Source organism: Pseudonaja textilis, chromosome 16 (assembly GCF_049901715.1).
Source record: "Pseudonaja textilis isolate UNSWEBS1 chromosome 16, rPseTex1.2, whole genome shotgun sequence".
NCBI lineage: Eukaryota > Metazoa > Chordata > Lepidosauria > Squamata > Elapidae > Pseudonaja > Pseudonaja textilis.
The window spans coordinates 9,081,103-9,108,627 of record NC_142005.1 but is presented as its reverse complement, the minus strand read 5'-3'; the positions used below and the strand labels follow the sequence as shown (position 1 = coordinate 9,108,627).

The window sequence follows — 27,525 nt, the reverse complement described above, 5'->3', positions numbered from 1 at the left end:
CTGCTCCCGCGTGAAAGTCGTCGCCGCGGCTAGATTTCAGACGGGTGTCGCATGTTGGGTGAACATCAGAATGGACGATGGTTCTGCCCTTCTCAACCCCCAGCAGCATTAAAAGGTTTGGACTTCAACTCCCAGAACGGATTACACAGGTCCTCCTTGACTTACAATGCTTTGCTTAGTGACTGTTCCAAGTTACGACGTTGCTGGGGAAAAAGAAAAAGATGGACGAACGTTATTCACACAACCATCGCAGACTTCCCCATGGTCCCATGATCCAGGTTTGGCCACCGACTCACATTTATGACGGTGGCGGCGTCCCGGGGGGAGGGATTTCTTTTAACGACCGTGTTACTCATTTCGCAGCGATTTCGCTGATTTGCCCAAACATGGCCGCAAAAGGCCGTAAGCGGGACGAACCTCACTCCACAAACATCTCGCTTAGCTACATAAATCCTGGGCTCCATTGTGGTCGTACGTTGAGGACTTGTCTGTAATTGCTCCGAATGTAATTCAGGCTCCGAAACTTGGCAAACTTTCGTCGTCTTAGCCCTTCATGTCATAATTTGTAATTTCAACCGCGGTCTTTGCAAAAAGCTCTGTAAAAAATTTCCCTGCTCGTTCGTGGAATGTATTTTTTTTTTTCGTTTAGAGAAATTTTTGTTTAGAGAAAATTGAGCAGAATCTGCACCCCGGCGCCCCTAAGAAAAAGTCTTTTCTCTCTCTTTCTCTCTCTCTCTTTTTCTCTCTCTCTCTCTCTCAGATCTGGAGATTTGGGTCAGAGAAACTTGGATGAAAAGTCACGCAAGGAACGCCGGGAGTTTATATTCGCTCCGCTGGCGGATTTTCTTCTTTACGTTTTTGCAAGATTTTGCTTTGCGGGGTTCTCTAAAATTATAAGTTGAGTGGTTTGGGGTTCAGGCTCCTGAATTGCATGCATGTAATAATATGCATAATATATAATATGCAATATATATATATATATATATATATATATATATATAAAAACGGAGCGCCAGATTGGTGTTGTTAAGTGAAAGCGCATTCGGTGCGTTTGTCCCGGTTTTACGGCGTTTCTCGCCGCTTGTTGTTCAGTGAATCCTTGCATTTGTGAAGTTGGAACGCTGCGACCGTCATAAATACAAGCCAGTTGCCCTGGGGATGCTGGAAAGATAAGAGGTGGAAGGGAAAACCAGTCGTCCGTTGCTTTCTCCCCCCCCCCAGTGCCGTCGTAACCCTGGACGGCCACTAAAGCGAACCGTTGTAAGTCGAGGACCGCCTGTCGAAGCAAACAGGCCTTTTTCACTTCGCATTTTGGGCTTCAGATTCTGCTGGAAACGGTGCTAATTTCGGACCAGCCGTAATAATTTCGGGCCCTTTAGAACAGTCCTTCCCAAACTTGGCAGCAACTTTTAAGACTCGGGGACTTCAACTCCCAGAATTCCCCAGCCAGCCGTGTCTGTTTCTTTTTTTTCTCTCTCTCTCTCTTAACCTCCTAAAGTGGAGAGAGATTGCAGAGGAAGGGATTGCAAGAGAGCGAGCTATGCTGGCCGGGGAGAATTCTGGGAGTTGAAGTCCCCCCGAGTCTTCAAAGTTGCTGCCAAGTTTGGGGATCTCTGCTTTAGAAGAACCAGATCCCTTCTGGTTCCGAGATCCCTTCCCTGGGCCTTCGGGATCCCTTTTTGGGGAGGTGGATCCCCATCCCCCCTGCGTCCTTCGAGACCTCCCCTTAAAATCCCCAATTCTCCCCCTTCCCAAAACTCGAGGGAGGGAGAGGAGGAGGAGGAGGAGGAGGAGGAGAGGAGGAAGAAGGCAGCTGATTCGCACTCCACAAGTTTCCATTTCTTTGGGGAGGGGGCGTTCTCCCCCCCTCCTCCTCCTCCTCCTCCTCCATCTCGGCAAGTTTTTGAAGAAGAAGAAGAAGAAAAAAAAACCCACCCACGACCCTCCGGGGAGACCCCCAATCTAAAATCCAAGGCTTGGCTTGGCTTTTTTAAAAAAATTTATTTTTTCCTGGCTACGGAGGGTGGGGGGGGGGATCACAGACCCCTCGAAAGCAGGCGAGCTGCATTTTGGGGAGGGGGTTTCCATCTCTGGCTGCGGAGCGGGCAGGTTCTCCCTTCCTTCCCTCCCCCCATGCCTTAAGGAGCCATCGCTGGCATTGTGAGAGAAAGAGAGAGAGAAAGAAAGAGAGAGAGAGAGAGAGTCCATCCAGAAGGACAAACCAGGGATCTGGACTGGATCCAGGGAGCTGATTGATTTAATCTGCTGGCATTTCCCTCCTCCTCTCTCTCTCTCTTTCTCTCTCTCTCTTTCTCTCTCTCTCTCTCTCTTTCTCTCTCTCTCTTTCTCTCTCTCTCTCTGTTTCTCTCTCTAGACCCCCTGCCTGTCCTCCATAACCTGCTGGCTGCCAGTTCCCCGGTTCTCCTTTTTAGGAAATTGTCCTTTTTATAGCATTGTATGGAAACGGCTGTGCGCCTTGGGAGACAGCCATTTTGTGCGTTGTGTCTCGAAATGCATCTTTTTTTTCCCGGCACACACGCAGCTTTTCCGCTTTTAGCCACGCGCCGAGAAGTTGGAGAGAGAGAGAGAAGGAGAGACAGAGAGAGAGAGAGAGAGAGATCCAAGCGGGCGGAGGGCTAGAGAGAGAGGGGACGGGAGACAGAGAGAAAGAGAGGAGTAGAGAGAGAAAGGGGGGAGAGAGGAGTGAAGAGAGAAATAGAGAGAAAGGGAGGGAGAGAAATAAAGAGAGGGAGAAAGGGAGAGAGAAAAAAGGAGAGAAAGAGAGAGAGAGAGAGATCCAGGATTGGCAGGGAGCCAGAGAAGAGAGGAGGGGAGACAGTGAAAGAGAGAGGAGGAGGGAGAGAGAGAGAAAGGGAAAGAGAGAGAGAGAGAGAGAAAAGGAGAAAGCAAGAGAGAGAGAGAGAGAAAGAGGCAGCCCCTCCCCAGTACCCCCAAAGGAAGGGTCTGCAGGACCAGCTGGAAAGGAAGGTGGGAAGAAAAAACACCCGATAATTAAACGTCTCCCTCCATCACTTAAGTCCTGGTTGTCCCAAAAGTACTTTATTCCCCCCCCCCCCCCCAAGAGTCCACTGGCCGGCCTGCGTTTTCTTTGAAGACGTTTCGCTTCTTCATCTAAGAAGCTTCTTCAGCTCCTTTCCCCAACCAGCCTGTTGCTTTGCCACCTCCCCACCCCCCCCCACCCCCCAAAGAACGTGTAATTCGCTCCTTGCCATCTCGGGGGTGGGGTGGGGGGAGACACCCCATTTGGGGTCTTCTAGTCCAGCCCCTCTGCTCAAGCAAGAGAACCTAGACTGTTTCAGATAAGTGGCTGTTTGGTTTCTTCTTTAAAAACCCCAGAAGGAAAGAGAGGGGAGGAAGGAAGGGAGAGAGGCGGAGGAGGAGGGGGGAGGGGGGGGAAAGAAAGAAAGAAAGAAAGAAAGAAAGAAAGAAAGAAAGAAAGAAAGAAAGAAAGAAAGAAAGAAAGAAAAAGAAAGAAAGGAAAGAAAGAAAGAAAGAAAGAAAGAAAGAAAGAAAGAAAGAAAGAAAGAAAGAAAGAAAGAAAGAAAAGAGAGATAGAGAGAAAAAAAAGGAAGAGAAAGAGGAAGGAAGAAAGGAAAGGGAGGGAGGGAAAAAGAAAAGAAAGAAAGAGAGAAAGAAAAAAGAAAGAAAGAAAGAAAGAAAGGAGAGATAGAGAAAAAAAAGGAAGAAAGGAAAGAGGGAGGAAAAAAAGAAAGAAGGAAGGAAGAGAAAGAGGGAGGGAGGAAAAAGGAAGAAAAGAGAGAAAGAGAAGGAAGAGAAAGAGGAAGGAAGAAAAGGAGGGAGGAAAAAAGAAAAGAGAAAGAACGAGAAGTAAGGAAGAGAAAGAGGAAGGAAGAAAGAAAAGAAAGAAAAGAGAAAGAGAAAGGAAGGAAGAGAAAGAGGGAGGGTGGAAGAGAGAAAAGAAAGAAAGAAAGAAAAAGAAAGAAAGAGAAAGAAAGAGCATGCATATAATTTTGCATATCTCCTCCTGAGCATGTCTTAACTTGCTTAATTCCAAAAGGCTTTCTCACCCCACCCCCCACCCCCCAGTCTTTTCCAGATCGGGGGGGGGCGGGGGCGGGAGGTTCACTTCCAGGACCCTATAGGAAAGCTGGCTTGAGGGGCTGATCCGACTCCCTTCGTAGAACAGGGAATCTTTCAAATCCTGCTTTTTTTTTTTTCTCACAGCCCTTAGAGGAAGAAAACCAAGCTATGGCTTGACGGCGTCTGGGTCTCGTTCAACATCCCTCCCTGGAGCCCTCGGGTTTTTCTCCAAATCCTGGTTTGCTGAAACAAGCAGACCTGGTCCAAGGGCTGCTGACCTTTTTTCCCCCCTAGACCAGAAGTCAGCAACCCGCGGCTCTGGAGCCGCGGGTGGCTCTTTCCCTCCCTCTGCTACGGCTTCTTGTCTCTCAAAAATACGCGTCACAACTGCCAGTGTGCGACACCCTCCGGCATGCGATTTATTGAGCTGTTCAACCCCTGGTAGGCTAAACCATGGATAAATCCAAGAAAAAATAAGTTTCCGAAGAAAACAAGAATCTTCAATTCAACTTTATATGCTAGTTTTGTGGCTGCTCGGGAAAGAATCAGTTTTGTGGCTCCCGGCATTTTCTTTTCTGTGGGAAACGGGTCCAAATGGCTCTTTTGAGTGTTTTAAGGTTGCCGATCCCTGCTATCCACCAGAAATACCTTTAATACAGGTAGCCCACAAGTTACGACTGCAATGGAGCCCTCCTTTAAGGCCCGGCCTCTCTCCTCCTTACTCAAGAAAGTAAAAACTCTTGAAACTTGGTATTTCAAAAGGAATCTTTTCTCGATAGCAGGACAAAAGCAAAGCAGACTCTAAATTCCCCCCAACCCCAGACAATAATACACTTAAAAATAAGACATAGAGGAGCTTAAGTCCTCCGACAAGATACCTGGACTGACCTTTTGCAGAAGTTGCGTTCAAGAACCCAATAAATTCTCCCCCCCCCCCCGCTTACCCGTATTACGCTAACCCTGCCAATGCGGATCCGGCCGATCCGCAGGTGTGAAGGTGTTATTGTAAAATACCCTTTCCCTACTCCCCCACCCCAAGTTGAATGGCAGTATCACTCTAGGGCAGGGGGTCTTCAAACTCAACAGCTTTCAGACTTGTGGACTTCCACTCCCAGAATTCCTCCTCCTCCAGTCGTGTTAGCTCAAGAATTCTGGGAGTGGAAGTCCACAAGTCTTTAAAACTTGCCAAGGTTGGAAGACCCTTGCTCTAGGGATGTGACCCCTTCTCTAGTTTGACCCTTCTCTATTTAGGTAGACTTCTCCAGTCAAGAAAGATCCTTCAAGAATCCACTTGAAATTAGGTAGCCTTTATCCTTTGGGGGTTAAATATTTCCAGTTTTGTTTTGTAAATCGAGAAGAAAACAGATGATGACTAGTTTTGATTGGTCAACCTGAAAATGTACTTGTAAGAAGAATGATGGAGCATTTGTCCAATCGGTGGACTGTTTGCTAGGCCAAGATAGCTTGGATGCTGGGACAGTAGATATTGGTCATTACGGGTCAACCACCGAGAGATGGATGGCTTTGAATGGTGGACGATAAAAATTGGGGGCTGAACTTAGGGGATTGTTGGTGTTTCCTTAGCTGGCTCTTCTTCTTGAGATGTTCGATTACCCAACTCGGTCACCTCATTAGATGGCGGTTTCTCATTCTTCACCTTCTCCTTTCACCCCCCTGGGCAGGATGGACCGCATGAGCGAGGATACCCTACGCCTCAACCGCTTGAAGCGGACCCTGGACCAAGCCGAAGAGCGGGACGATGTCTTGGCCAAGAGGTTGAAGATGGAGGGCCACGAGGCCATGGAGCGCCTCAAGATGTTGGCGTTGCTCAAGAGGAAAGACCTGGCGGGCATCGAGGTGCCCCACGAGCTGCCCGTCAAGCAGGATGGACTGAAAGTCTACGAGGAAAAGCTGAATGGGAACCTGAGACCCCACACTGATGGGCGGCCCTCCGGGAGATCCGGCAAGGAGAACATCAACGACGAACCAGTGGACATGAGCGCGAGAAGAAGGTAGGGATCCTCTCGCTTCTGTTTGTCCCCACGGAGGGGCGGTGCGTATTAGAATAGAATAACGGAGTGGGAAGGGACCTTGGAGGTCTTCTAGTCCAACCCCCTGCTTAGGCAGGAAACCCTACACCACTTCAGACAAACGGTTATCCAACATCTTTTTTAAAAACTTCCAGTGTTGGAGCATTTACAACTTCTGGAGACAACTTCATTCCACTGGTTGATTGTTCCTCACTATTAGGAAGTTTCTCCTTAGTTCTAAGTTGCTTCTCCGCTTGATGAGTTTCCATCCGTTGCTTCTTGTCCTGCCTTCAGGGGCTTTGGAGAATAGCTTGACTCCCTCTTCTTTGGGGGAACCCCTCCAATATTGGAAGACTATTATCATGTCTCCCCTGGTCCTTCTTTTCGTTAAACTTAGACATATCCAATTCCTGCAACCGTTCTTCCTATGTTTTAGCCTCCGGTCTCCCTAATCCTCTTGGTTGCTCTTCTCTGCACTCTTTCTCGAGAGTCCACCTCTTTTTTTTTTTTTTTACACCGCGGTGACCAAAACTGAATGCAGTGTTCCACGTTGTGGCCTCACCAAGGCTACTTATAAAGTGGTGCTAAACACGTCACGCGATCTTGATCTTCATTTAGATCAGTTGGGAAAGACTTTTTGATGACGAACGTTGAGGGCCCCGAAGTCCACGAGAAGATCCGTTTTGGCCACCGTGGCTTCATTTTTATTTTGATAGGCATGACCTGATGGGTCTTAAGAATTGTGAGATTTGGAAACCAGGAACCAGTGAGCTGGTTTGGGAGTCCGGTTAAAGAAGGACCCGTCTCCCAGAATGCCTCAGGATTCAGGACAAGTCAACAGACGACGCCATCTTGGCCAGTGTGAAGCTTGGAAGTCCAGAAAGTTTGAGTCATGTTTCTCAACCGCAACTTGAAGATATGTGGACTTCAACTCCCAGGATTCCACAGCCAGCATGGCTGGCTGTGGAATCCTGGGAGTTGAAGTCCACATATCTTCAAGTTGTTAAGGTTGGGAAACAGTGATTTGAAGGGGGGGGGAAACTCTCATTTATTAGATCTTAGCAGTATTATATGGGGAAGTAAAACTGGGGACTAGAAACCTCATTGGTTGCCTCTAGTTTTAATTCTCTTAAACCAGGGTTAGCGTACAGCCGGCTTAGGTTTCGAAAGCATTGCGGCATCCTTTAAAAAAAGAAATCCACTTTTTTTCCCACACTTCTTAATCATGACTGTCTCCCGCGAAATGACAGAACACGCGAAACCGCCTCAGTTGAAGCCCTTTCCCCGACCTCCTTTAATAGAATTATGTCAACGTGTTAAAATTAATTAAATTGGCTTTAATAAGCAAGGCGCGTGGAAGCGGAGAAGAGCTGAAATGCCTCTTCCTCCCCCCCACCCCCCCGTTAAAATGTGGATCCTTCCCGATCCACGTTTCCTGCAAGTTTCGCCTCCTTCCAGAAAACGCCGTATATTAAACGGTAGCATTTTGCCCTGTTAAAAACGACAAGAATTATCTGTAGTTTACCAAGATGGTTTTTATGCCGCGATATCACACCTTGCTTCTCCCTTAGATAACTTGCTTCTGAAAGCATCTGTTCCTGAGCTGGATATTCTCATCGTTATTTTGGAAGGAGTCCAACTCTTCCAGCTTCTAATCTTCTCCCGAACGCTGGTCCTAACAGGGAGGAAGAGGAGGAGGAAGAGCAAAGAAGGGTCAGGGGTCCATAACACGTACTACTTTCAGTCTCGGGGGGGGGTCTACAAGAACCCACGCTACGAGACCACGATGCGGGGTGCTGGGGTGGGATAGGCATCCATCGGACCAAGGTTTAGCAGGATCCCGGGCATCAGCTGTGAATCCCTGACTCACTCGCGTGTTCGAGTGGCAAAGGGACAAGTTGTCAGCCGTAGGCGGGCGAGGACCATCTCCAAGGCAGAACCACCTCGGATCTCGCTCGGTTTGCCAGCCTCATCTGCTCGCCATCTGCCCCACCGCCTCTGCTGGTTGGTCATCCTCTCTCTCTCTTTCTCTCTCTCTCTTTTTCCTTGACCTTGAACAGAAGGTGCCTCCAGCTCAGCTACACGTCCGTGAAACCTATGAGCTGCAATAGGGCCCTTTTGGGTGAGGAGGGGGCAGAGTTGAGACGGGGGGGTTGAGCTTTATGAGACGCGACCCAAACTTGGGGATCGGGTTGGTCCTCATTGAAGGCGGGGCGAACGTCTAGGTATTCCCCCCCCGCATTCGCAGCCTTCCCGGGTAGCAAAAGATAACGTCAATTTTACCTCCGCTGTTGGTTTTCGACGTTTGAAGGCCGTTGAGCCAGCGCTGTCCGAAGAGATCTCCGCGGTCGTGTGGCCAAGCCCGACTTCACGCACTGCGGTTGGCTTCCCACCGAAGTGGTACCCGTTGGTCTACTTGCATCCGCGTGCTTTCGAACTACTCGGTTATAGCAGGAGCTGCGGCGAGAATGGGAGCTCACCCCATCCCATGGCGCTCAGTCCTCGAACGCCGAGATGCCGGCTTTCCGTCCAAGCCCAGGGCCTTGAAACACAGACCAAGGCAGGACGTGGTCTAGTTCTACTTCGCTGTAGGGCTACGTCAACAGAACCTCCCAAGTCCTGAGACTGCCGTTCTCCCTCCCTTTCCTTTACGGCTTCAGAAGTTTGGGAAGGTCCCTTCGGAGTCCTTTTTTCTCCATCCCTTAGACAGCTCTGGGCTCTGCCGTCCCTTATCTACTCATTCCTAGCCCGCATTCCTTTGCCAAGGTCTTTCTCACATACCCTGAAGGACAGAAGGTCCCGGTTACGGAGAAGAAGCCAAGACCTCCGGGTTCAACCAAGCCTCCTGGCCAGCTAGACCTCTCCCCCTGCGAAAGTTCAGCATGCCCCCCCCCCGCCTTCCTCCCACCTCTTCTTGAGACAGGCTGGGCCATTTACTGACCATCCCAGGTGACCCTCTCATATTCTCCTCCTTCCCTCTAGAGAACAGAACCTTCTCCAGGTGGAGGGAGGTGTGAGAACTCTTTCCAGCCCTCCCGGCTCCAGCCTTTGTGGGTCTCGGGGAGCGGGGTGTCTGGGTGTCCCTTGGCCCACAAAACCCCCTGCCTGGGTGGCCTGTGACCCTCCCCTCCCGGGTGTGATGTCACAATGCGACCAGGTTGCATCCTCGGTCTCCAAGCGACCGGAAGGGGGCCGTCCGTCTCCACTGGTGTCCATTGACTTCCTCCCAGGTCTACAATTCGGCTTACTTCTCTGCGGACGCTTCCTCTCGGAGGAGCACAGCGGGCCCAAATGGCCACGGAATCGAGGTATCCGCGGGCGTTCTGACTCCGGGGCTTCTCCCGTGGGCGTTCGGCCCAGGAATCCCCACCCCCCACCCCCCAAGTCCCCTTCGCGAGGACGGATTTTCATCTGAGTCCCGTCTGTCTTATCCGAAAGACTTGGAAGGGACACTTGGAGGTCTTCTGGTCCAGCCCCCTTCTCGATCAGGAGAACCTGTGCCGTTTCAGACCAGTGACTGTCCAGTCTCTTCTTAAAAGCCTCCAGTGATGGAGCCCCCACCCCCAGACACACACACACACACACACAACTTCTGGTGGCAAGTTGTTCCACCGGTTAATTGTCCTCCCTGTCAGGAAGCTTCTCCTTAATTCCAAGTTGCTTCTCTCTCCCGATCAGTTTCCATCCTTCGCTTCTTTGCCCTGCCTTCTGGTGCTTTGGAAAATTAATTGACCTTTCCTCTCCCCCTCTTCTTTGGGGCAGCCCCTCAGATAACAGATAATCAGGGTTGGAAGGGACCCTGTAGGTCATCTAGTCCAACCCCCCACCCACCCAAGCAGGAGATCCTTCGCTTCTCGTCCTGCCTTCTGGTGCTTTGGAGAATTAATTGACCTCTCCCTCCCCCTTTGGGGCAGCCCCTCAGATAACAGATAATCAGGGTTGGAAGGGACCCTGTAGGTCATCTAGTCCAACCCCCCCCCCGCCCAAGTGGGAGATCCTTCGCTTCTCGTCCTGCCTTCTGGTGCTTTGGAGAATTAATTGACCTCTCCCTCCCCCTTTGGGGCAGCCCCTCAAATAACAGATAATCAGGGTTGGAAGGGACCCTGTAGGTCATCTAGTCCAACCCCCCCGCCCAAGCGGGAGATCCTTCGCTTCTCGTCCTGCCTTCTTCTGGTGCTTTGGAGAATAGCTTGACACCTCCCCCTCGCCCCAATTCCTCGGGGCAGCCCCTCAAATCCTGGAAGACCGCTGTCAAGTCCTTCGTTTCTTTAGACTGCAAACCTTCTTCCTATGTTTTATTCTCCGGGCCTTTAATCCTCCTAGTTAGCTCTTCTCTGCAGGTTTTTTTTTTCTTTTCCCCCCAAAACCTCAACCTCCTTTTTTGGGGGGGGCAGTTGAAACTTGGAAGGGCCCAGACCGAGTTGCAGGCCTTGCCTAGGCCACGCCAAGGGTTCCACAGCCTAAGTCCCAGCCCTGGGGGGTGTGATTTGGCCAAAAAAAATTAAAAAAAACAGCCAGAGAGAGAAAGTTTTTTTTAAAAAAAAACCCCAATCCTTCAGTGACTCGCTGTCTGTTGAGTGGGTGGCTGGGTGGGTGGACAGTCTATTTGTTCACACGGGCTTTTAGTCAACGGAATCTACCAGCCTAGATCAAAGCAGGGATGAGACGGAAAATGGGAGCTCGGGAAACGCTATTTAAAAAGCCCCGACAACCGGCAATTGAGGGCCGGCGAGGGGCTGGGTGACTTTGCCAAAAATTGGTTTTTATTGACTCTGAGGAAGGCAGTTTTCGGCTTGGTTTGTGGATGGCCCGTATAACGCCCACCAGCGTGGCTCAAAACACCTCCCCCCCCCAGGCTGGGTGGGTGGGAGGTGGAGGGATGTGAATGGGGCCAGGCTTTAGAGAATGTGTAGCTGAATGAGGTCAGCTAGTTTGGGTCATGAAATGTCTGGAAGGAGCCCGCAGGTCTCCTCCTCCTCCTCTCTGCAAACCCCTCTCCTTCTAGCACTGATGCTGTTACCTAGTTGGGTCCCGAAACGTTGCAAATCCGGGTGGTCCCTTGTTGTCACACAATCTACCCCTTTCCCTGCTCCGATAACCTCTTTCTCCTTAGTGGGTCCAGCTGTGTAACAAGGCAACTTCCTTCAGGTAGCTTCTTGTCTCCCGGTCCGTCCATCCCACACCCACCCACCCCAAAAAAAACAGACCACCACCCCCGCAACCAACCCCTCTCTCAATCTGGCTTTTCTTCCCCCTTCCTGAAACCAGCAGCGATCAAGACAGGGGCCGTCTCACCCCTTCTCCGGACGTCATCGTCCTCTCCGACAACGAAGCCTCCAGCCCTCGCTCCAATTCCCGCATAGAAGAGCGGCTGAAAGCAGCCAACCTGGAAATGTTCAAGGTACAGCAAAGGGGACAGAACCAAACCCAACGAAGCGGGGTTCGCCAGAGCGACCGGAAGGTTGCGGCTTGCCCAAGGCGCTTCCCCGGGTCGGGTCGGGTTGGGTTCCCAGGACACATCAGTGTCTTAAAACCAGCTAAGGTGGAGGTCTCCAAACTTGGCAGCTTTTTAAGACCTGCGGACTTCCAACTCCCAGAATTCTCCTTTTTTTCTCTCTCTCTTAACCTCCTAAAGTGGAGAGAAATTGCAGAGGAAGGGATTGCAAGAGAGTAAGCTATGCTGGCTGGGGAGAATTCTGGGAGTTGAAGTCCCCGAGTCTTCAAAGTTGGCCGGGTTTGGGGACCCCTGAGCTACGGGGAGACCCGGGGGGGGTCCCAGCTGAGCGAGTCCTGCCGCAAGGTCGCCCTCCACCCTCACCTCTTGGTCTCCCTCCCCACAGGGGAAAGGGGTCGAGGAGAGGCAGCAGCTCATCAAACAGCTCCGGGACGAGTTGCGGTTAGAGGAAGCCCGGCTGGTGCTGTTGAAGAAACTACGGCAAAGCCAACTGCAGAAGGAGAATGTAATACAGAAGGTGAGGCAGGCGAGCGCCGGTAACCTCTCCGGAAGAAGCCCGGTGGACTCCCGACTCCCAGTTTACCCCATGCCGGCTGAGGAACTCTGGGAGTTGAAGTCCACCAGTCTTATAAGTTTGGAGAGCCCCTGTTTAGCCGAAAACCGCGTGGACACCCAACTTTTACTTTCTCAGGGAAATCCTCCCCGGCCAGGTGGGTAGGATATCCCCCCCTGTCCCCTCCCTGGCGAGCCGATCAGGAAAAACATCTATTTTCTTGAAAGATCGTCCGAAAAACGTTCCCCCTTTCATTTTCAATCGACAACCTTTCTCATCGATTCTCTCTCTCTCGTCCCTCTTTCTTTTCCGCCCGGCGGCCAGACTCCGGTTGTCCAGAACGCAGCCTCTATAGTCCAGCCATCTCCTGCCCACGTCGGACAGCAGGCTCTGTCCAAACTCCCCTCCCGACCTGGAGTTCAAGGGGTTGAGCCCCAAAACCTCAGAACATTACAGGTAAGGGAATCTCTTCCCCCAAACGTGAATCCGCTGCGCCTTGTCGAGGGAGGGCAGTTGTGTAGGCTCTGGGGCTCGTTTTGCCACGGTGTGAAACGAGCGGCGGAAACCTGGTTACCTTAACCAGGGCAAAAGGCCTTTTGCAAGTTTCAGAGCTCGGTCACCGACGGTGTCCGATTATGTGCGTGTGTTTTATATACCTTGCCTTATCTCGCACCCCCATGAAATCGGTCCAAATCAGCGCAGAGCAAATTCCCTGGGAACCCGCTTGTTTCGTTGAGTTGCCGAAGCGGCGTAGCTCCACGTAGGGCCTCACCCGTTGAAGGTCACGCTGGGTATGATACACCCAGAGGGCGGGGGAGGAAACCAGGATCAAGGGCGACAACGAATGACGTGTCCGTGGAGTCGGCTACACCCAGGCAGTGCCGGCATATTAACTCCCAATAAATCATTGGGAAGTTTGGCTCAAGATAATTTAATTGGCGGGTAACTGCCGGAATCCTGACAACGGATCAGAGATGGGCGTGCCCAGAAAAATCAGAAGCCCAAGGGACGAGAATATAAAGACGAATAGTCCTCGTCTGACATCAGGGAATTCTGGGAGAGACAGTTTGGTCTAGTGGTGAGGGCACCACGCTAGGAAGCAGGAGGCGGCGAATTTTAGTCCCGCCTTGGGCGAGAAAGCCAGGTGGATGACTAAGCGGGGTCCAGCCTGGGTAGATTTGGGATGGGCAACTCCGGGCATCGCTAAGTTGGAGCGGGAAGTTGGCAAACTATCCCAGCGATCGCCGTCCGGCTCTTTTAAAGACTTAACCTTCCTCTTTCTCAGGGTCACAGTGTCATCCGATCGGCCACCAATACCGCCCTTCCCCACATGCTTATATCCCAGCGGGTTATTGCCCCCAACCCCACACAGCTTCAAGGGCAGCGCATCCCTCCCAAACCAGGCCTGATCCGCAGCAACACGCCGAACATGAGCCCTGCTATCAATTACCAGCCGGTGAGGAACGGGAAGCCTTCCCGTTTGGAGAGAAAGGGATGGAAACACACAGGAGAATAGAGGAAGGGATGGAAGGAGAAAGGAGAAGAGAGAAAGGGATGGAAACACAGGAGAAGAGAGAAAGGGATGGAAACACAAAGGAGAAGAGAGAAAGGGATGGAAACACAGGAGAATAGAAGAAGGGATGGAAGCAGAAAGGAGAAGGGATGGAAGCAGAAAGGAGAAGAGAGAAAGGGATGGAAACACAAAAGAGAAAAGAGAAAGGGATGGGAACACACAGGAGAATAGAAGAAGGGATGGAAGCAGAAAGGAGAAGAGAGAAAGGGATGGAAACACAAAGGAGAATAGAAGAAGGGATGGAAGCAGAAAGGAGAAGAGAGAAAGGGATGGAAACACACAGGAGAATAGAGGAAGGGATGGAAGCAGAAAGGAGAAAGGAGAAGAGAGAAAGGGATGGAAACACAAAGGAGAAAAGAGAAGGGGATGGAAGCAGAAAGGAGAAGAGAGAGAGGGATGGGAACACAAAGGAAAATAGAGGAAGGAATGGAAGCAGAAAGGAGAAGAGAGAAAGGGATGGAAACACACAGGAGACTAGAGGAAGGGATGAAAGCAGAAAGGAGAAGAGAGAAAGGGATGGGAACACAAAGAAAAGAGAAAGGGATGGGAACACACAGGAGACTAGAGGAAGGGATGGAAGCAGAAAGGAGAAGAGAGAAAGGGATGGGAACGCAAAGGAGAATCAACTCCTAACACAGGGCCAGACTTCGAAGCTATGTCTTGTCTCTCTCTCCCTCTCTTCCCTCCCCAGCCGTCCTCCTCGGCAGTGCCCTGCCAGCGAACCAGCTCCTCCGCCATCTATATGAACCTCGCCTCCCACATCCAGCCCGTGGCGGTGAACCGGGTGGCGTCCCCCCTGCCCAGCCCCAGCGCCATGAACGAGGCTGCCAATTCCCAGGCCGCCGCCAAGCTCGCCCTGCGCAAGCAGCTGGAAAAGACTCTCTTGGAGATCCCTCCCCCCAAGCCCCCCGCCCCCTTGCTCCACTTCCTGCCCAGCGCGGCCAACAGCGAGTTCATCTACATGGTGGGACTAGAAGAAGTGGTCCAGAGCGTCATTGACAGCCAAGGTAAAGGATGCAGGACGGCGGGGGTTGGGGTGGGGGTGGGGATCACAGTTAACCAAATCCGAATCCGGAAAAAGTCCCCGATGATAATTTTTGTTCCCCGGCGACCATTTGTCGGGCGCTGTAGGCGGAAGTCCAGCTGTCCTCCCAGGTTTTCTCCCTGGGTTGATTCAACTGCTTGCATTTCATTAGAGCTAATTTTGTCTAGTGGTGAAGGCACCAAGCTGGAAATCAGACTGTGAGTTCTAGTCCTGCCTTAGGCATGAAATCCAGCTGGGTGACTTTTGGGCCAATCACCAGGAGACGGGGAGTTCTAGTCCCGCCTTAAGGCACGAAAGCTGATTGGGTGACTTTGGGCCAATCACCAGGAGACGGGGAGTTCTAGTCCCGCCTTAAGGCACGAAAGCTGATTGGGTGACTTTGGGCCAATCACCAGGAGTCGGGGAGTTCTAGTCCCACCTTAAGGCACAAAAGCTGATTGGGTGACTTTGGGCCAATCACCAGGAGACGGAGTTCTAGTCCCGCCTTAAGGCACAACAGCTGATTGGGTGACTTTAGGCCAATCACCAGGAGACAGGAGTTCTAGTCCTGCCTTAGGCATGAAATCCAGCTGGGTGACTTTTGGGCCAATCACCAGGAGACGGGGAGTTCTAGTCCCGCCTTAAGGCACGAAAGCTGATTGGGTGACTTTGGGCCAATCACCAGGAGACGGGGAGTTCTAGTCCCGCCTTAAGGCACGAAAGCTGATTGGGTGACTTTGGGCCAATCACCAGGAGTCGGGAGTTCTAGTCCCACCTTAAGGCACAAAAGCTGATTGGGTGACTTTGGGCCAATCACCAGGAGACGGAGTTCTAGTCCCGCCTTAAGGCACAACAGCTGATTGGGTGACTTTAGGCCAATCACCAGGAGACAGGGAGTTCTAGTCCCGCCTTAGGTATGAAAGCCGATTGGGTGACTTTAGGCCAATCACCAGGAGTCGGGAGTTCTAGTCCTGCCTTAAGGCACAAAAGCTGATTGGGTGGCTTTGGGCCAATCACCAAGAGACGGGGAGTTCTAGTCCCTCCTTAGGCATGAAAGCCGGCTGGGTGACTTTGGGCCTATCACTAGGAGGCTGTGAGTTCTTGTCCTGCGTCAGGCACAAAAAAAAACCCAGCTGGGTGACTTCGGGCCAGTCCCTCCCTCTCAGCGCAGTCCACCTTGCAGGGTTATTTTTGCAGGGAATAATAGCAGGAGAAAGGAGAAGTGGCTATGTCTGCCACCTTGCGTTATTAATAAAAAAATAATCATAAAGGCGGGATAATAATAATAAGATCAAAGATCAAGGTTCCCCCTTGCACATGCGTGCTAGTCATTCCTGGCTCTAGGGGGCGCTGCTCATCTCTGTGACAAAGCCAAAGAAACGACACTGTCCGAAGACGTCTCCGTGGTCATGTGGCCGGCAGGACTAAACGCCGTTCCCTTCCCACCCAAGGGGTCCCTATTTTTCTACTTGCATTTTTTACGTACTTTTCGAACTGCTCGGTTGGCAGGAGCTGGGACAAGTGATGGGAGCTCCCTCCGTTATGCGGCGCTAGGGATTCGAACCTCTGAGCTGCCCACCTTTCTGAATCGACAAGCTCAGCGCCTCAGCCGCTGAATTGCTTCCCTTGGAAAATTGGGGCTAATCCTCCTCCTCCTTTTCCTCCCCTCCTTCCCCCTCACCCCCAACCCCTCCCCTCAGGCAAAGGCTGCGCCTCCCTCCTCCGAGTGGAGCCCTTCATCTGCGCGCAGTGCCGCACGGATTTCACCCCACACTGGAAGCAGGAGAAGAACGGCAAAATCCTGTGCGAGCAGTGCATGACCTCCAACCAGAAGAAGGCGCTCAAGGCCGAGCACACCAACCGGCTGAAGAACGCCTTCGTCAAAGCCTTGCAGCAGGAACAGGCAGGTCGAGGGACTCCCGGTGCGGGTGTGGGGTGGGGTGGAGAGAGGCGCGAACGGGGATGCCCGACGTGGGGCTGCGGCTGTCAGGACTGCGACTGTCTCCCTCCCGTCTTCCCCAGGAGATCGAGCAGCGGCTGCAGCAGCAGGCCACCCTCTCGCCCACCACGGCTCCGGCCAGCGTGGCCAGCGTCAGCAAGCAGGAGAGCGTCATGAGGCATCACACACTCCGACAGGTGAGGCCCGGCCCCCTTGGCCCAGCGTGGTTCTGCCTGCCGCCAGTTCCCTGGCCCAGGTGCTCTTTCCGTTCGAAACGGTGTTCGGTTTAAGGGTTGCCCCCACAGCTACTCTTGGCTTCCCTGCTTTCCTTCCTTCTTTCCTTCTCCTTTCGTTCCTTCTCTCCCTCCCTCCTTTCCTTCCTTGCTTTTTCTTCTCTGCCTCCCTCCCTCCCTCCCTTCTTTCTTTCCTTCCTTCCCTCACTCCTATTTTCCTTCCTTCTTCTTTTCTCCCTCGCCTCCCGCCTACCTTCTTCTCTTTCTTTCCCTCCCTCCCTTTTTTTTTTTTCCTTTCCTTCTTTTTTTTTTCCTTCTTTCTTTCCTTCTTTCTTTCTTTCTCTTTCTTTCTTTCTTTCTTTCTTTTTCTTTCTTTCTTCCTTTCCTTCTTTCTTTTCTTCCTTTCCTTTCCTTTCCTTCCTTCCTACTTTCTTTCTTTTCCTTCCTTCCTTCCTTCCTTCCTTCCTTCCCTCCCTCCTTTCCTTCCTTCCTTCCTTCCTTCCTTCCTTCCTTCCTTCCTTCCTTCCTTCCTTCCTTCCTTCCTTCCTTCCTTCCTTCCTTTCTTTCTTTCCCCATCTCCATCACGAACTCTGGGCAATTTAAATAACCCCAAACCATTTTAACACAACAAAAACAGCATTTTAAAGCACAACAAAGACATCCAACCTAACTATGACCTTTTCCTCCCTCCTTCATTCCTTCCCTCCAGGCCCCCCAGCCTCAAAGCTCCCTACAACGCAGTTTGCCCACGTCCGCTCGCTCCATGCTCTCCAACTTCGCACAGGCGCCGCAGCTCCCCGTCGCCAGCGGACTCCTCGGGATGCCAGGTAACTGGGACGAATTGGGGCTGGGTGGGAAGGTGGGTGGGAATTCAGCCACAGAGCCAGGACCCCCCCCTCTCTCTCTGCTGCGACAGCCTAGGGGGGGCGCTTCGGGTTAGAGTCGGGGCTCAGGACATAGGGGTTGTCAAAGAACAGTCCACGCTCCAGACTGTTTCCTGACTTTTGTTGCGTGGTTATTTCAAACACCAGACTGGGAACGTCCCAAATTCAGGAAGGCCTGGAGAAATTCTTGCTCCTTTTTATGTCCACGAGAAGCTCGCTGACGCTTCTCCCATAAATCAGGGGTTTTTGAAACGAAAGTCTAAACTGTTTGTAAACAATTAAATTTCACTCATACAAAGCTCTTAATTTTTGATCTCTAGAGGGAATTTTTTTAAAAAAAACTTCACAGATTCCTCCCCTAGAAATCTTTGGGAACCATAAATCTGGTCGTTCGATTGTGGTTGGGATATCCTGCCCCACTTCTTCCATGGGGCTTTTTTCCTCCTTGTCCCTGTCAGGATTCTGGCATTTACCCTCACGAGTCTCAAGCCAAACTTCCAAAACTTCAAAAGGATTTATTGGGAGTTAACATGTCCGGCACTGTCTGGGTGTAGCTGACTCCAAGGCACATCATTCATCGTCACCCTTGACCCTGGTTTTTCCCCCACCTCCTGGGTGTATCCTAATTCATATTCTCCAATGGGACACATCCCTAGCCCAGAGTCATCAATGTTCTCCAATTAGATATTTGCGCGCAGAAACTTCAGTCCCCTAGTTACTATCTTTGAAAAACTATGAATGGAATGCACTTTCGATTTCCAAGCTGCCGCACTGCTCTTTCAAACCCCTTTCCCCCTAAATATTTGAGGGCCAGGAAGGCACAGGCGACATCCACACCTCTTAACTCGAACCCGAGCTTCAGGGGCAGGCTAGCCCTCCCATTCCTGACTCTTCCGCCCTCCCAGAGCAGAGTCTCTGCTCGATTTACAGAGCGCTTGTCTTGCCTTAACCGCCATATTTTCCCGGGTCTCCCTTGTTTTTTTCTCCCGCTGCCAAGAATGACGAACTCTGTCAAGAGTTTGCAGCATAAATTCACGTCCAGAAAACACACAGACTTGATCCATCAGGATCGTTAAACTTCTTTATAAACATATTAATACGAGTAAAGCGTACAATACCATTTGTAGATTCTTTCAACATAACATAAGCAAAAACAGCAGCAGCAGCGGCAGCTCCGTTTCAGCAAGCAAGCAAGTTAGTTTCTCTTTCACTTTAGTGCTGAGCACAGAACAGAGATAAACCAGGCCTAGGTTCTGTCTTTAAGTGTCACCCCACAATTCAGTGGGTGTCACCCCTTGTTGTTAAGCTTTATTCCAGTTCATGAATATACTCTGACAAACTCTTTTTTTTAATATACAGTATAATACATTTTTTTATTCTTCAGTTTCAAAAGTACATTTCATTTTTTTCTCAAGCAGTGTGTCGTCTGGGCACCAACATCTCTGTGCCAACTTCTTCACCATTTATAACACCATTCGCATTAATATTATTTCTCTAAGCTTAGAATTAAGATACATCAAACTACTAATCATTATACAGCTCTTCGGGGGATATCTCATTAGCATTGCATCTCATTGTTCTCATCATATATATATATATATTGACAGTTATTTATATCTCTTACTTTATTTTCTATTCTCTTTGATTCTCTCTCGTTTCCAAATTCCTTTTTTATTCTCTAACCATGGATAAAATATTTTCCATATCCTATAATATACTCAGTTTGCTCTTTCTCCTTGGTTGCTACTGTTAAATCTGTTGGTTTCTGCGCAGTCGAATGTTTTCCTGATCATCTCCTTGTCAGTGGAGATATCCTCACCTTTCCGATGTTGCGCAAATACCGTTCTAGCTGCAGTGGATACATGAATAATTAGACAGACATTCTCCTTACTGTAGATTTCAGGTAAAATCCCTAGCAGAAATATTTCTGGTTTTAGCTCAATATGTATTGAGAAGGACGAACTCTTGAGATGGTTAGATATCTTTTCAGGTGAAGAAGCTCACCTGGGAAATTTCCAAAACCAAAAAAAAAGGACTTAACTTTTTTTCCCTCCCTCTCTTTCTCTCCCTCTCCCTCTCTCTCTCTCTCTCTGTCTTTCTGTCTCTTTCTGTGTGTGTCTTTCTGTCTTTCTCTCTGTTGTCTGTCTCTGTTTTTCTCTCTGTTTCTTTCCCTCTCTGTCTCTGTCTTTCTGTCTCTGTCTCTTTCTCTCTGTTTGTGTCTTTCTCTCTTTCTCTGTGTGTGTGTGTGTTTTTATCTCTCTCTGTCTTTCTCGATCTGTCTCTGTCTTTCTGGGTCTTTCCGTCTTTATCTCTCTGTCTTTCTGTCTTTCTCTGTGTGTGTCCGTCTCTGTCTTTCTCTCTCTCTCTCTCTGTGTCTTTGTCTCTCTCTCTGTCTTTCTCTCTGTGTCTCTATCTTTCTGTGTCTTTCTCTATCTCTCTGTCTGTCTGTGTCTCTCTGTCTCTGTCTCTTTTTCTCCAGGAGTCAACATCGCCTACCTGAACGCCGGGATGGGCGGCCACAAAGGGTCCAGCTTGGCGGACCGGCAGCGGGAATATCTACTCGATATGATCCCTCCGCGCTCGATATCGCAATCCATCAGCGGGCAAAAATAACACCAGCCCTGCACCTGCCCCCCCTCCTCCTCCCCCCCCCATGATTCCCCCATCTGAGCCCCCCGCCCCTCATCCATCGCATGCAGTGCCTGTACTGGTGCCTACCACGGAGGGATAGGAAAAAAACCCCTCCCCCAGAAAACAGTGGCGGGGGAAGGAAGAAAAAAAAAGACGAGAATGAAGACGAGAAACTTTCGCGGGATCCCCCCTACCCCACCGGCCCTTTTCGCAACCGTCTCGCTGGCACCCCTCTTCCCCACGCCGCCCGCTCTGGATTTTGTTTTGGGCCGGCGGGAAGCACCCCAAGCCCTTCCTGTTTCCACCCTCCCCCTCCCCCCCCGTCCCACCCAAAGTCAGAATCAGCTCGGACAACCCTCGCACCGCGCCCGTGTGTGTTTTCACACTCCCTTTTTATGCGCTTATCTCTTCCTTCCCCTTTTCTTCGACTGTAACGGCAACCTTGTAGAACTTTTTAATAACCGCTTTTTTTTTTTTTCTCGTTTTTGTTTTCATTTTTTTATTGCCTTTTGCTCTTTTTTTAAAAATTCCACGGGAGGGAGAAAAGGAGACCACCTGGAGAGAACAGAGTCCCGGAAGGGCCTTTTTTCCATCCTGGCTTAAAAACGAGGGATCAAGTCAGCGGGGGGGGGATTTATAATGGTTACCCCTTTTCCGAAGCCAAACCCTGATGGGGCGGGGGTCCAAACATCCACGAGACGGCTGCTTTCGGAGGTGGGAAGACCACCAAGCATAGAAAGCAAAGGGGTGTTGTTGGGGGGTTCGTTTTTTGAGGGGGGCGGGTTGAATCGTCCATGCTAGGAAAAGGAAACTTCTGCCTGCCAGAGATTGGTCGGACTCTCTCCTCCAGCGACGTCCCACATCAGTCTGAGCGACGTGAAAGAGAATCGAGTCTCCCTTCCGCGGATCCTGCCGGCCGTTGGCCATCCGAAGGAGCTCCCGGCCAGGCGAGGGACCCGGGATCCTCGCGTCCCTTCCCGTTCCGTCATCCCTCCGACGCCAGAAGCAAGGAGTCCCTTCCCGCTCACCGTTCGCTACACCCCGTCGTCTTCGCTTGGGTTTTTTTTTTTCCCGCTTCTTCGATATCCACCCGCTCTTTTCCACGCGGAGATCCGAACCGCCCCACTCTCGTTCTTGGGGGCCCCCAACTTTCCCCCCCCCCTTTGCTCCCCAAGTATTAGCCCTTGGGGTTCTTCGGGTCAACCCTTGGGTCCATCGATCCCTCTGAAAAAGCCGGCAGCTGCTGGGATGGTCTCTCTCTCTCTCTCTCTTTTTCTCTCTCTCTCTCTCGCCATCCGTTTAGCCTCCTCCAAACCTCCGAGCACTTAGCGAATCCACGGAAGGCGGCAGAGGAACCCCAGCGCGGATGCACCCGAAGAGACCCGAGACCCAGGATTTGTTTTGAGTGTGTGTCCCCCCACCCCACCCCCAGCGCCCTTCAAAACCCCCGGGATGAGTCTGCGGGGAGGGAACCAGGCACGTTCCGCCACCTGAACCTTGGACAGCCCGACACGCCCGCCGGCCCGCCTCCCCAGCCCCCAAAATGTGCAATTCTCTGCAAAGCCAGCTTTCGCGAGCGGCAGCCTTAGAGGCCTCTGGCGATGGTTTTGTTTTGTATTTTATTTTATTCTCTTGCTCTTTCGAATGTGGGGTTTTAAGCCCTCCCCTCCCTCCCCCCCCTCCCCCTCCCTCCCCAACTCGCCCTAGGCGCCCCATCCTTAAGACCCCCCTTCCCTCGGCTCTCCCTGTTGTGGCTCAGACTATGTGGGTCACGTAGGCTTAAGATTTTGAGTTTCAGTTTGGTTTGGATATTGTGCTGATTTTCCTTCCTTCCTTCCTTCCTTCCTTCCTTCCTTCCTTCCTTCCTTCCCCTGTCTATTCCTTTCTTTCATTTCCTTCCTTCCTTCCCGTCTATTCCTTCCTTCCTTCCCGTCTATTCCTTCCCTTCCTTCCTTCCCCTGTCTATTCCTTTCTTTCATTTCCTTCCTTCCTTCCCGTCTATTCCTTCCCTTCCTTCCTTCCCCTGTCTATTCCTTTCTTTCATTTCCTTCCTTCCTTCCCGTCTATTCCTTCCCTTCCTTCCTTCCCGTCTATTCCTTTCTTTCATTTCCTTCCTTCCTTCCCGTCTATTCCTTCCTTCCTTCCGCTGTCTATTCCTTTCTTTCATTTCCTTCCTTCCTTCCCGTCTATTCCTTCCCTTCCTTCCTTCCCCTGTCTATTCCTTTCTTTCATTTCCTTCCTTCCTTCCCGTCTATTCCTTCCTTCCTTCCTTCCCGCTCTATTCCTTTCTTTCATTTCCTTCCTTCCTTCCGTCTATTCCTTCCTTCCTTCCGCTGTCTATTCCTTTCTTTCATTTCCTTCCTTCCTTCCGTCTATTCCTTCCCTTCCTTCCTTCCCGTCTATTCCTTTCTTTCATTTCCTTCCTTCCTTCCCGTCTATTCCTTCCTTCCTTCCGCTGTCTATTCCTTTCTTTCATTTCCTTCCTTCCTTCCCGTCTATTCCTTCCCTTCCTTCCTTCCCCTGTCTATTCCTTTCTTTCATTTCCTTCCTTCCTTCCCGTCTATTCCTTCCCTTCCTTCCTTCCCCTGTCTATTCCTTTCTTTCATTTCCTTCCTTCCTTCCCGTCCTATTCCTTCCTTCCTTCCTTCCCGTCTATTCCTTTCTTTCATTTCCTTCCTTCCTTCCCGTCTATTCCTTCCTTCCTTCCGCTGTCTATTCCTTTCTTTCATTTCCTTCCTTCCTTCCCGTCTATTCCTTCCCTTCCTTCCTTCCCGTCTATTCCTTTCTTTCATTTCCTTCCTTCCTTCCCGTCTATTCCTTCCCTCCCTTCTCTTCCCACTTTCCCTTCCTTCCTTCCTTCCTTCCTTTGTCAATTTCTTCCTTCTTTCTCTACTCCTCTTAATCTTTTTTTTTCTTTTTTTTCGGTGACGTAGGAAACGTGCAATAATTTTTGCTCAAGTATCAAAAAAGAAAAAAAAATTCCAAAAAAGCACCTGTTTGAATTTCTGCCAAGAAATTAGCCAAAATTAGATGGGAACCTTTTGCTATCCAGGAAAACGGATTTTCTGACAGGATCGTAAATCGACCTGCCCCGCCCGTCTCTCTTCCTTTTGAGCGCTCTTCCAAAATTTGCTTTTTTCTATTTCCCCCAACTAAACTTAAGCTATTTCTTATTCCCTTCTCTCTCTCCTTCTCTCTCTCCCTCCCTCCCTTTCTTTCTCTTTCTCTTTTTTTTTTTGGAGATGTAATATAGAAAAATACCTTTTTTAATTTCAAAGATTAATACGCTGGCTTCCGTTTCTTTTTGGGGGGGGGGGGGTTTACTGTTTAGTTGTAGCTGCTTTGTGAATCATGCTGAGCTTTTGTTCTGTTTCCTCGTTTATATTTTATTTTATTTTGTATGTTAACGGTTCCCGTCGGGAAAACGGGGGTGAAAGGCCATCCTGTACCCCCGCCCTCAATTTTCCTTTCTCCACCCCCCGGTCCTTCGTACCCTCCTCTCCATGAAAATTTCTTTTTGCTTAACTCGTAACCTTGCTGCCAGAAAGAAGAAGAAGAAGAAAAAAAATTTACCCCGTTATAACAAGGACTTCTTTGTTGTATATAAGCTATTTCTTGACACATTAAAGAAAAGGGAAAAAAAAGAAAAAGAAAAACCAGAGAAAAGAAATGGAGAAAAAAAAAAAGGAAGGAAGGAAGGAAGAAAGTGGGGAGAAAGAGGGGAGGAAGAAAAACAAGTTGTACATTGTATAGAGAAAACTCAAAACCACGAAAAAGAGACAGCTTAGCCATGGATATTGTGACGTTTGTCGATGTCCTTTTGTAGTGTGAAACTCTTTTGTGTATGACATTAAAATGGTCGAAATGTGGTTTCCTGGGGAAAGGGGTGCACAGGAGGGGCTGGGCAGCTCCCCTCTGCCCCACGCACCCCCTTTTCATCTTCCTCTTCCTCCCTCACACCCCGCCCCCCAAAAAAAGCTGAAATTGATACAGTGGCTCTTAGTTCCCGCAATGGTGCCTTTTCATCTTCTTGTACCCCAAGAGACACACAACCCCAGCCCAAGGCCAGTCTGGTTTCTGCTCCTCTTAAGCCCACCCTAGATTTCCCCCCCTCCAGTTTTGGGTGGGTGGGTGGGTTTACTTGGAGCAGGGGCCAACACCACCTACAAGTATAACCCCAGATCAGGACGATTCCACCCGTAAATTTGCACTGATTTTTCTCTTTTTTTTAAAAAAAAAAAAAAGATGCTTTCGCTTTGGGACAAAGCCGTTGGGTGTTGACCGTTGGCCAACCCATCTCTTTGGATCTCCATCGGAGTCCAACGATCCTCAGGATCCTGAGATTTTTGCACCTCTTCTGTCCGTGAGTTTCGTCTAGGGTAGTGTTTCTCAACCTTCGCCACTTTTAAGATGGGTGGACTTCCAACTCCCAGAATTCTGGAAGTTTTGGAGTCCACCAGAGGGTGGCCTTCAGCCGGTTCTGACCAGTTCTGGAGAACCGGTAGCTGAAATTTTGAGTAGTTCGGAGAACCGGCAAATCCCACCTCTGACTGGAGATTTTACAGTATCCTTCCCCTGCCACGCCCACCAAGCCACAGAATTGGTAGTAAAAAAAAATTTGAATCCCACCCATCTTAAAACAGTTGGGGAATTCTGGGAGTTGAAGTCCACCCATCTTGAAGAGATTGAGGAAATCTTGGAGCTGAGGTCCACCATCTTAAAATGGTTGGCGAATTCCAAGAGTTGAAGTCCACCCATCTCAAAAAGATTGAGGAAATCTTGGAGTTGAGGTCCACCATCTTAAAATGGTTGGCGAATTCTGGGAGTTGGAGTCCAACCATCTTAAAATTGGGAATTCTGGGAGTTGAAGTCCACTTAAGGAGGCTGAAGAATCCTGGGAGTTGAAGCCCACCTACCTTAAAAGCAGTCAAGGTTAAGAAACACTACGTTAACATCCAACTTTGAAGGTCCTAAGGAAGGCACCAACTTGGAGATCCGTCTGACCATCCCTGGAACTTTGCCCCCACGACTGGCAACCCCCATCTTCGCCTTCTTTTGGTTTCAACCACTGGCCTCTTTTCCGTTGCAGAAGTCGAATCTATTTTGGGGACGGGGGAGAGGGGGGGACAACCCGCCTCCCCAAAAAACCTTCATATCTCCAGTTTAACTTGAGAGCCACTTGGACAGAAGGAGTCCAAATTATAAGGTGGAAATATTGGGGTGGAGTCTAAGGGGCGGGGGAGGGGGGGAAGAGAACAGGAAACCAGTCCTTTTGCACCATTTTAAGAGGGGTTTTTAATTTCTTTTTCTTTTCTTTTTTAATTTTTGGCCTTGTGTTTTTGGATCCGGTTTTAAAAAAAAAAAAAGGCGATGAAAGGAGGATTAAACACACAAAAAAAAGTTGTTTAAATATTGCCAATTGATTATGCAGTGACCTGATTAAAAACAAATAATAATAATAATAATAAGCTAATTTTTGGAGAAAGGATTAAAAAAAAAACTTTGTAATATTTATCACTTGCAAGCTATGTTTAATAAAGAAAGGAATGGTTTATACATTTTGATGTGGCTACCCTGATGGTTTGGCTTCTTTGGAGGCTGGAATAAATTTTTTTCTCTCCTTTCACGTGACCACAATTCAGACCCTGGGCAGCTGACTCATATTTACGACGGTGGCAGCGTCCACGGGCGGGAGAGGTGTCACACCACCCCCTTTTGCGACCCGAACAAGTCAATGGAGAGGCCAGATTCACTTAACAACTGTGGCAAGCAAAGATCATAAAATGTGTTCAAACTCCACAAAGTTTTAAGTTGCTTAGCAACTTAAAATTCAGGCTCGATTGTGGTCGTAAGTCGAGGGCTACCTATATTTATACGTTGGAGGTTTTTGGAAAACCGGAGGGAATTGAGATGGGGAAAGAGTCCAACCTCCAAAATGTGCATTTTAAGAACCACAACTCACAGAATTGGTAGATTTTCTTCCGCACACCCCCCAACATAGATTTTCTTCCAGGGGTGGGATTCTACTGGTACGGACCGGTTCTATAGAACCGCTAGTTACGATTCTGCGCAGTTTGGAGAACCGGCAAATCGCGGCACTGGCTGGCCCCGCCCACTCCTTACCTGGTATACACGCCATCCAACTTGCCTGTTAAAGTAAGTTGCTATTTTTCCTTTTTTTTTTTTTTCCCCTGACCATCAGCTGTTCCAACTATCAGCTGTGCCGGGAGATTTAGATCAGCTAGAAAGCAGGAAATCATTGGATTTCTTGCTTTCTAGCTCATCTAAAAGCTGAGCTGAACCTTCCTTAGGACCGAAGCTTCTACTTTTCAGTGCAGACTCAGGTAACCGATGGCGGAAACACAGATCTCTAAGTAGATCTGTGATTCTGTGAGCAACTCAATCCGCCTGCCTGCTTTGCCTGCTTTGGGGTAAAAGTTGCTCTTTTTTTATTAAAAAAAATATCAATATTTACATACATGGTGTGGTGAGTTAATGTTGTGAGTTTGCTTGCAAGCAGATTTTATGTGAAAGACTCGGGCAGCAGATTGCAGAAAGATCTCTGAGTGAATCTGTGATTCTGTGAGCAACTGCCTGCCTGCCTGCTTTTGGGTAAAAGTTCTTTTTTTATATATAAAAATATATTTACATCAATATTTACATGTAAGCCATGCTCAGTCAGTCACGTGACCACCAAGCCACATCCACCAATTTGGCCAAGCCCACAGAACCGGTTGTTAAGAAATTTGAATCCCACCCCTGCACACACACCCAAAGTCGAGTTTAATATCAGCCTTGGCCGATAGAGAAAAAAAATATTTAACCCCCTTTTTTTCCCCCACTCCCCCAAAAAACCTAGGCTGACCAAGAACCATTTTCCTTAATTTTCTTTTTAATTTTCAACGCAGTCAAGAAGGTTTTCCCAGACACTTTAGCTTCAAAGGTTTGGCAATCTTCAGTGACTAAGCGGGGCGATTTTTTCCTGTGAGACCCCCAAATTTCATAAAAAGAGAAGGAAGCCCCTCAGCATCTTAAAATTAGGAGCCTGCGTTCAAATTTGGAGAAAAATATTTGAAGTCCAACCCGCCTTCGAGACCAACCGTCTTCTGAAATTTTCCTTTCCTGTCTTTTCTTCCTTCCA

The 27,525-nt window shown here is 49.7% G+C and overlaps 1 protein-coding gene across 5 annotated transcripts in view; it reads left to right on the top strand.

Annotated features, from left to right (window-relative positions):
- Positions 1 to 25,940, top strand: part of GATAD2B (GATA zinc finger domain containing 2B) — a 38,664-nt gene extending 12,724 nt beyond the window's left edge. For 2 of the 5 annotated variants that reach the window (XM_026720193.2, XM_087914232.1), the window contains exons 2-11: positions 5,745 to 6,074; positions 11,361 to 11,493; positions 11,933 to 12,064; positions 12,425 to 12,556; positions 13,386 to 13,556; positions 14,365 to 14,680; positions 16,398 to 16,600; positions 16,720 to 16,833; positions 17,579 to 17,696; positions 20,233 to 25,940. In XM_026720193.2, coding sequence (XP_026575978.1) covers positions 5,746 to 6,074; positions 11,361 to 11,493; positions 11,933 to 12,064; positions 12,425 to 12,556; positions 13,386 to 13,556; positions 14,365 to 14,680; positions 16,398 to 16,600; positions 16,720 to 16,833; positions 17,579 to 17,696; positions 20,233 to 20,366 — 1,782 coding nt within the window. In that variant the 5' untranslated portion in view covers position 5,745 and the 3' untranslated portion in view covers positions 20,367 to 25,940. The remainder of the gene's footprint in view (positions 1 to 5,744; positions 6,075 to 11,360; positions 11,494 to 11,932; positions 12,065 to 12,424; positions 12,557 to 13,385; positions 13,557 to 14,364; positions 14,681 to 16,397; positions 16,601 to 16,719; positions 16,834 to 17,578; positions 17,697 to 20,232) is intronic. The other 3 variants (XM_026720194.2, XM_087914233.1, XR_015739717.1) reach the window with 2 other exon arrangements.
- The last annotated feature ends 1,585 nt before the right edge of the window (positions 25,941 to 27,525 follow it).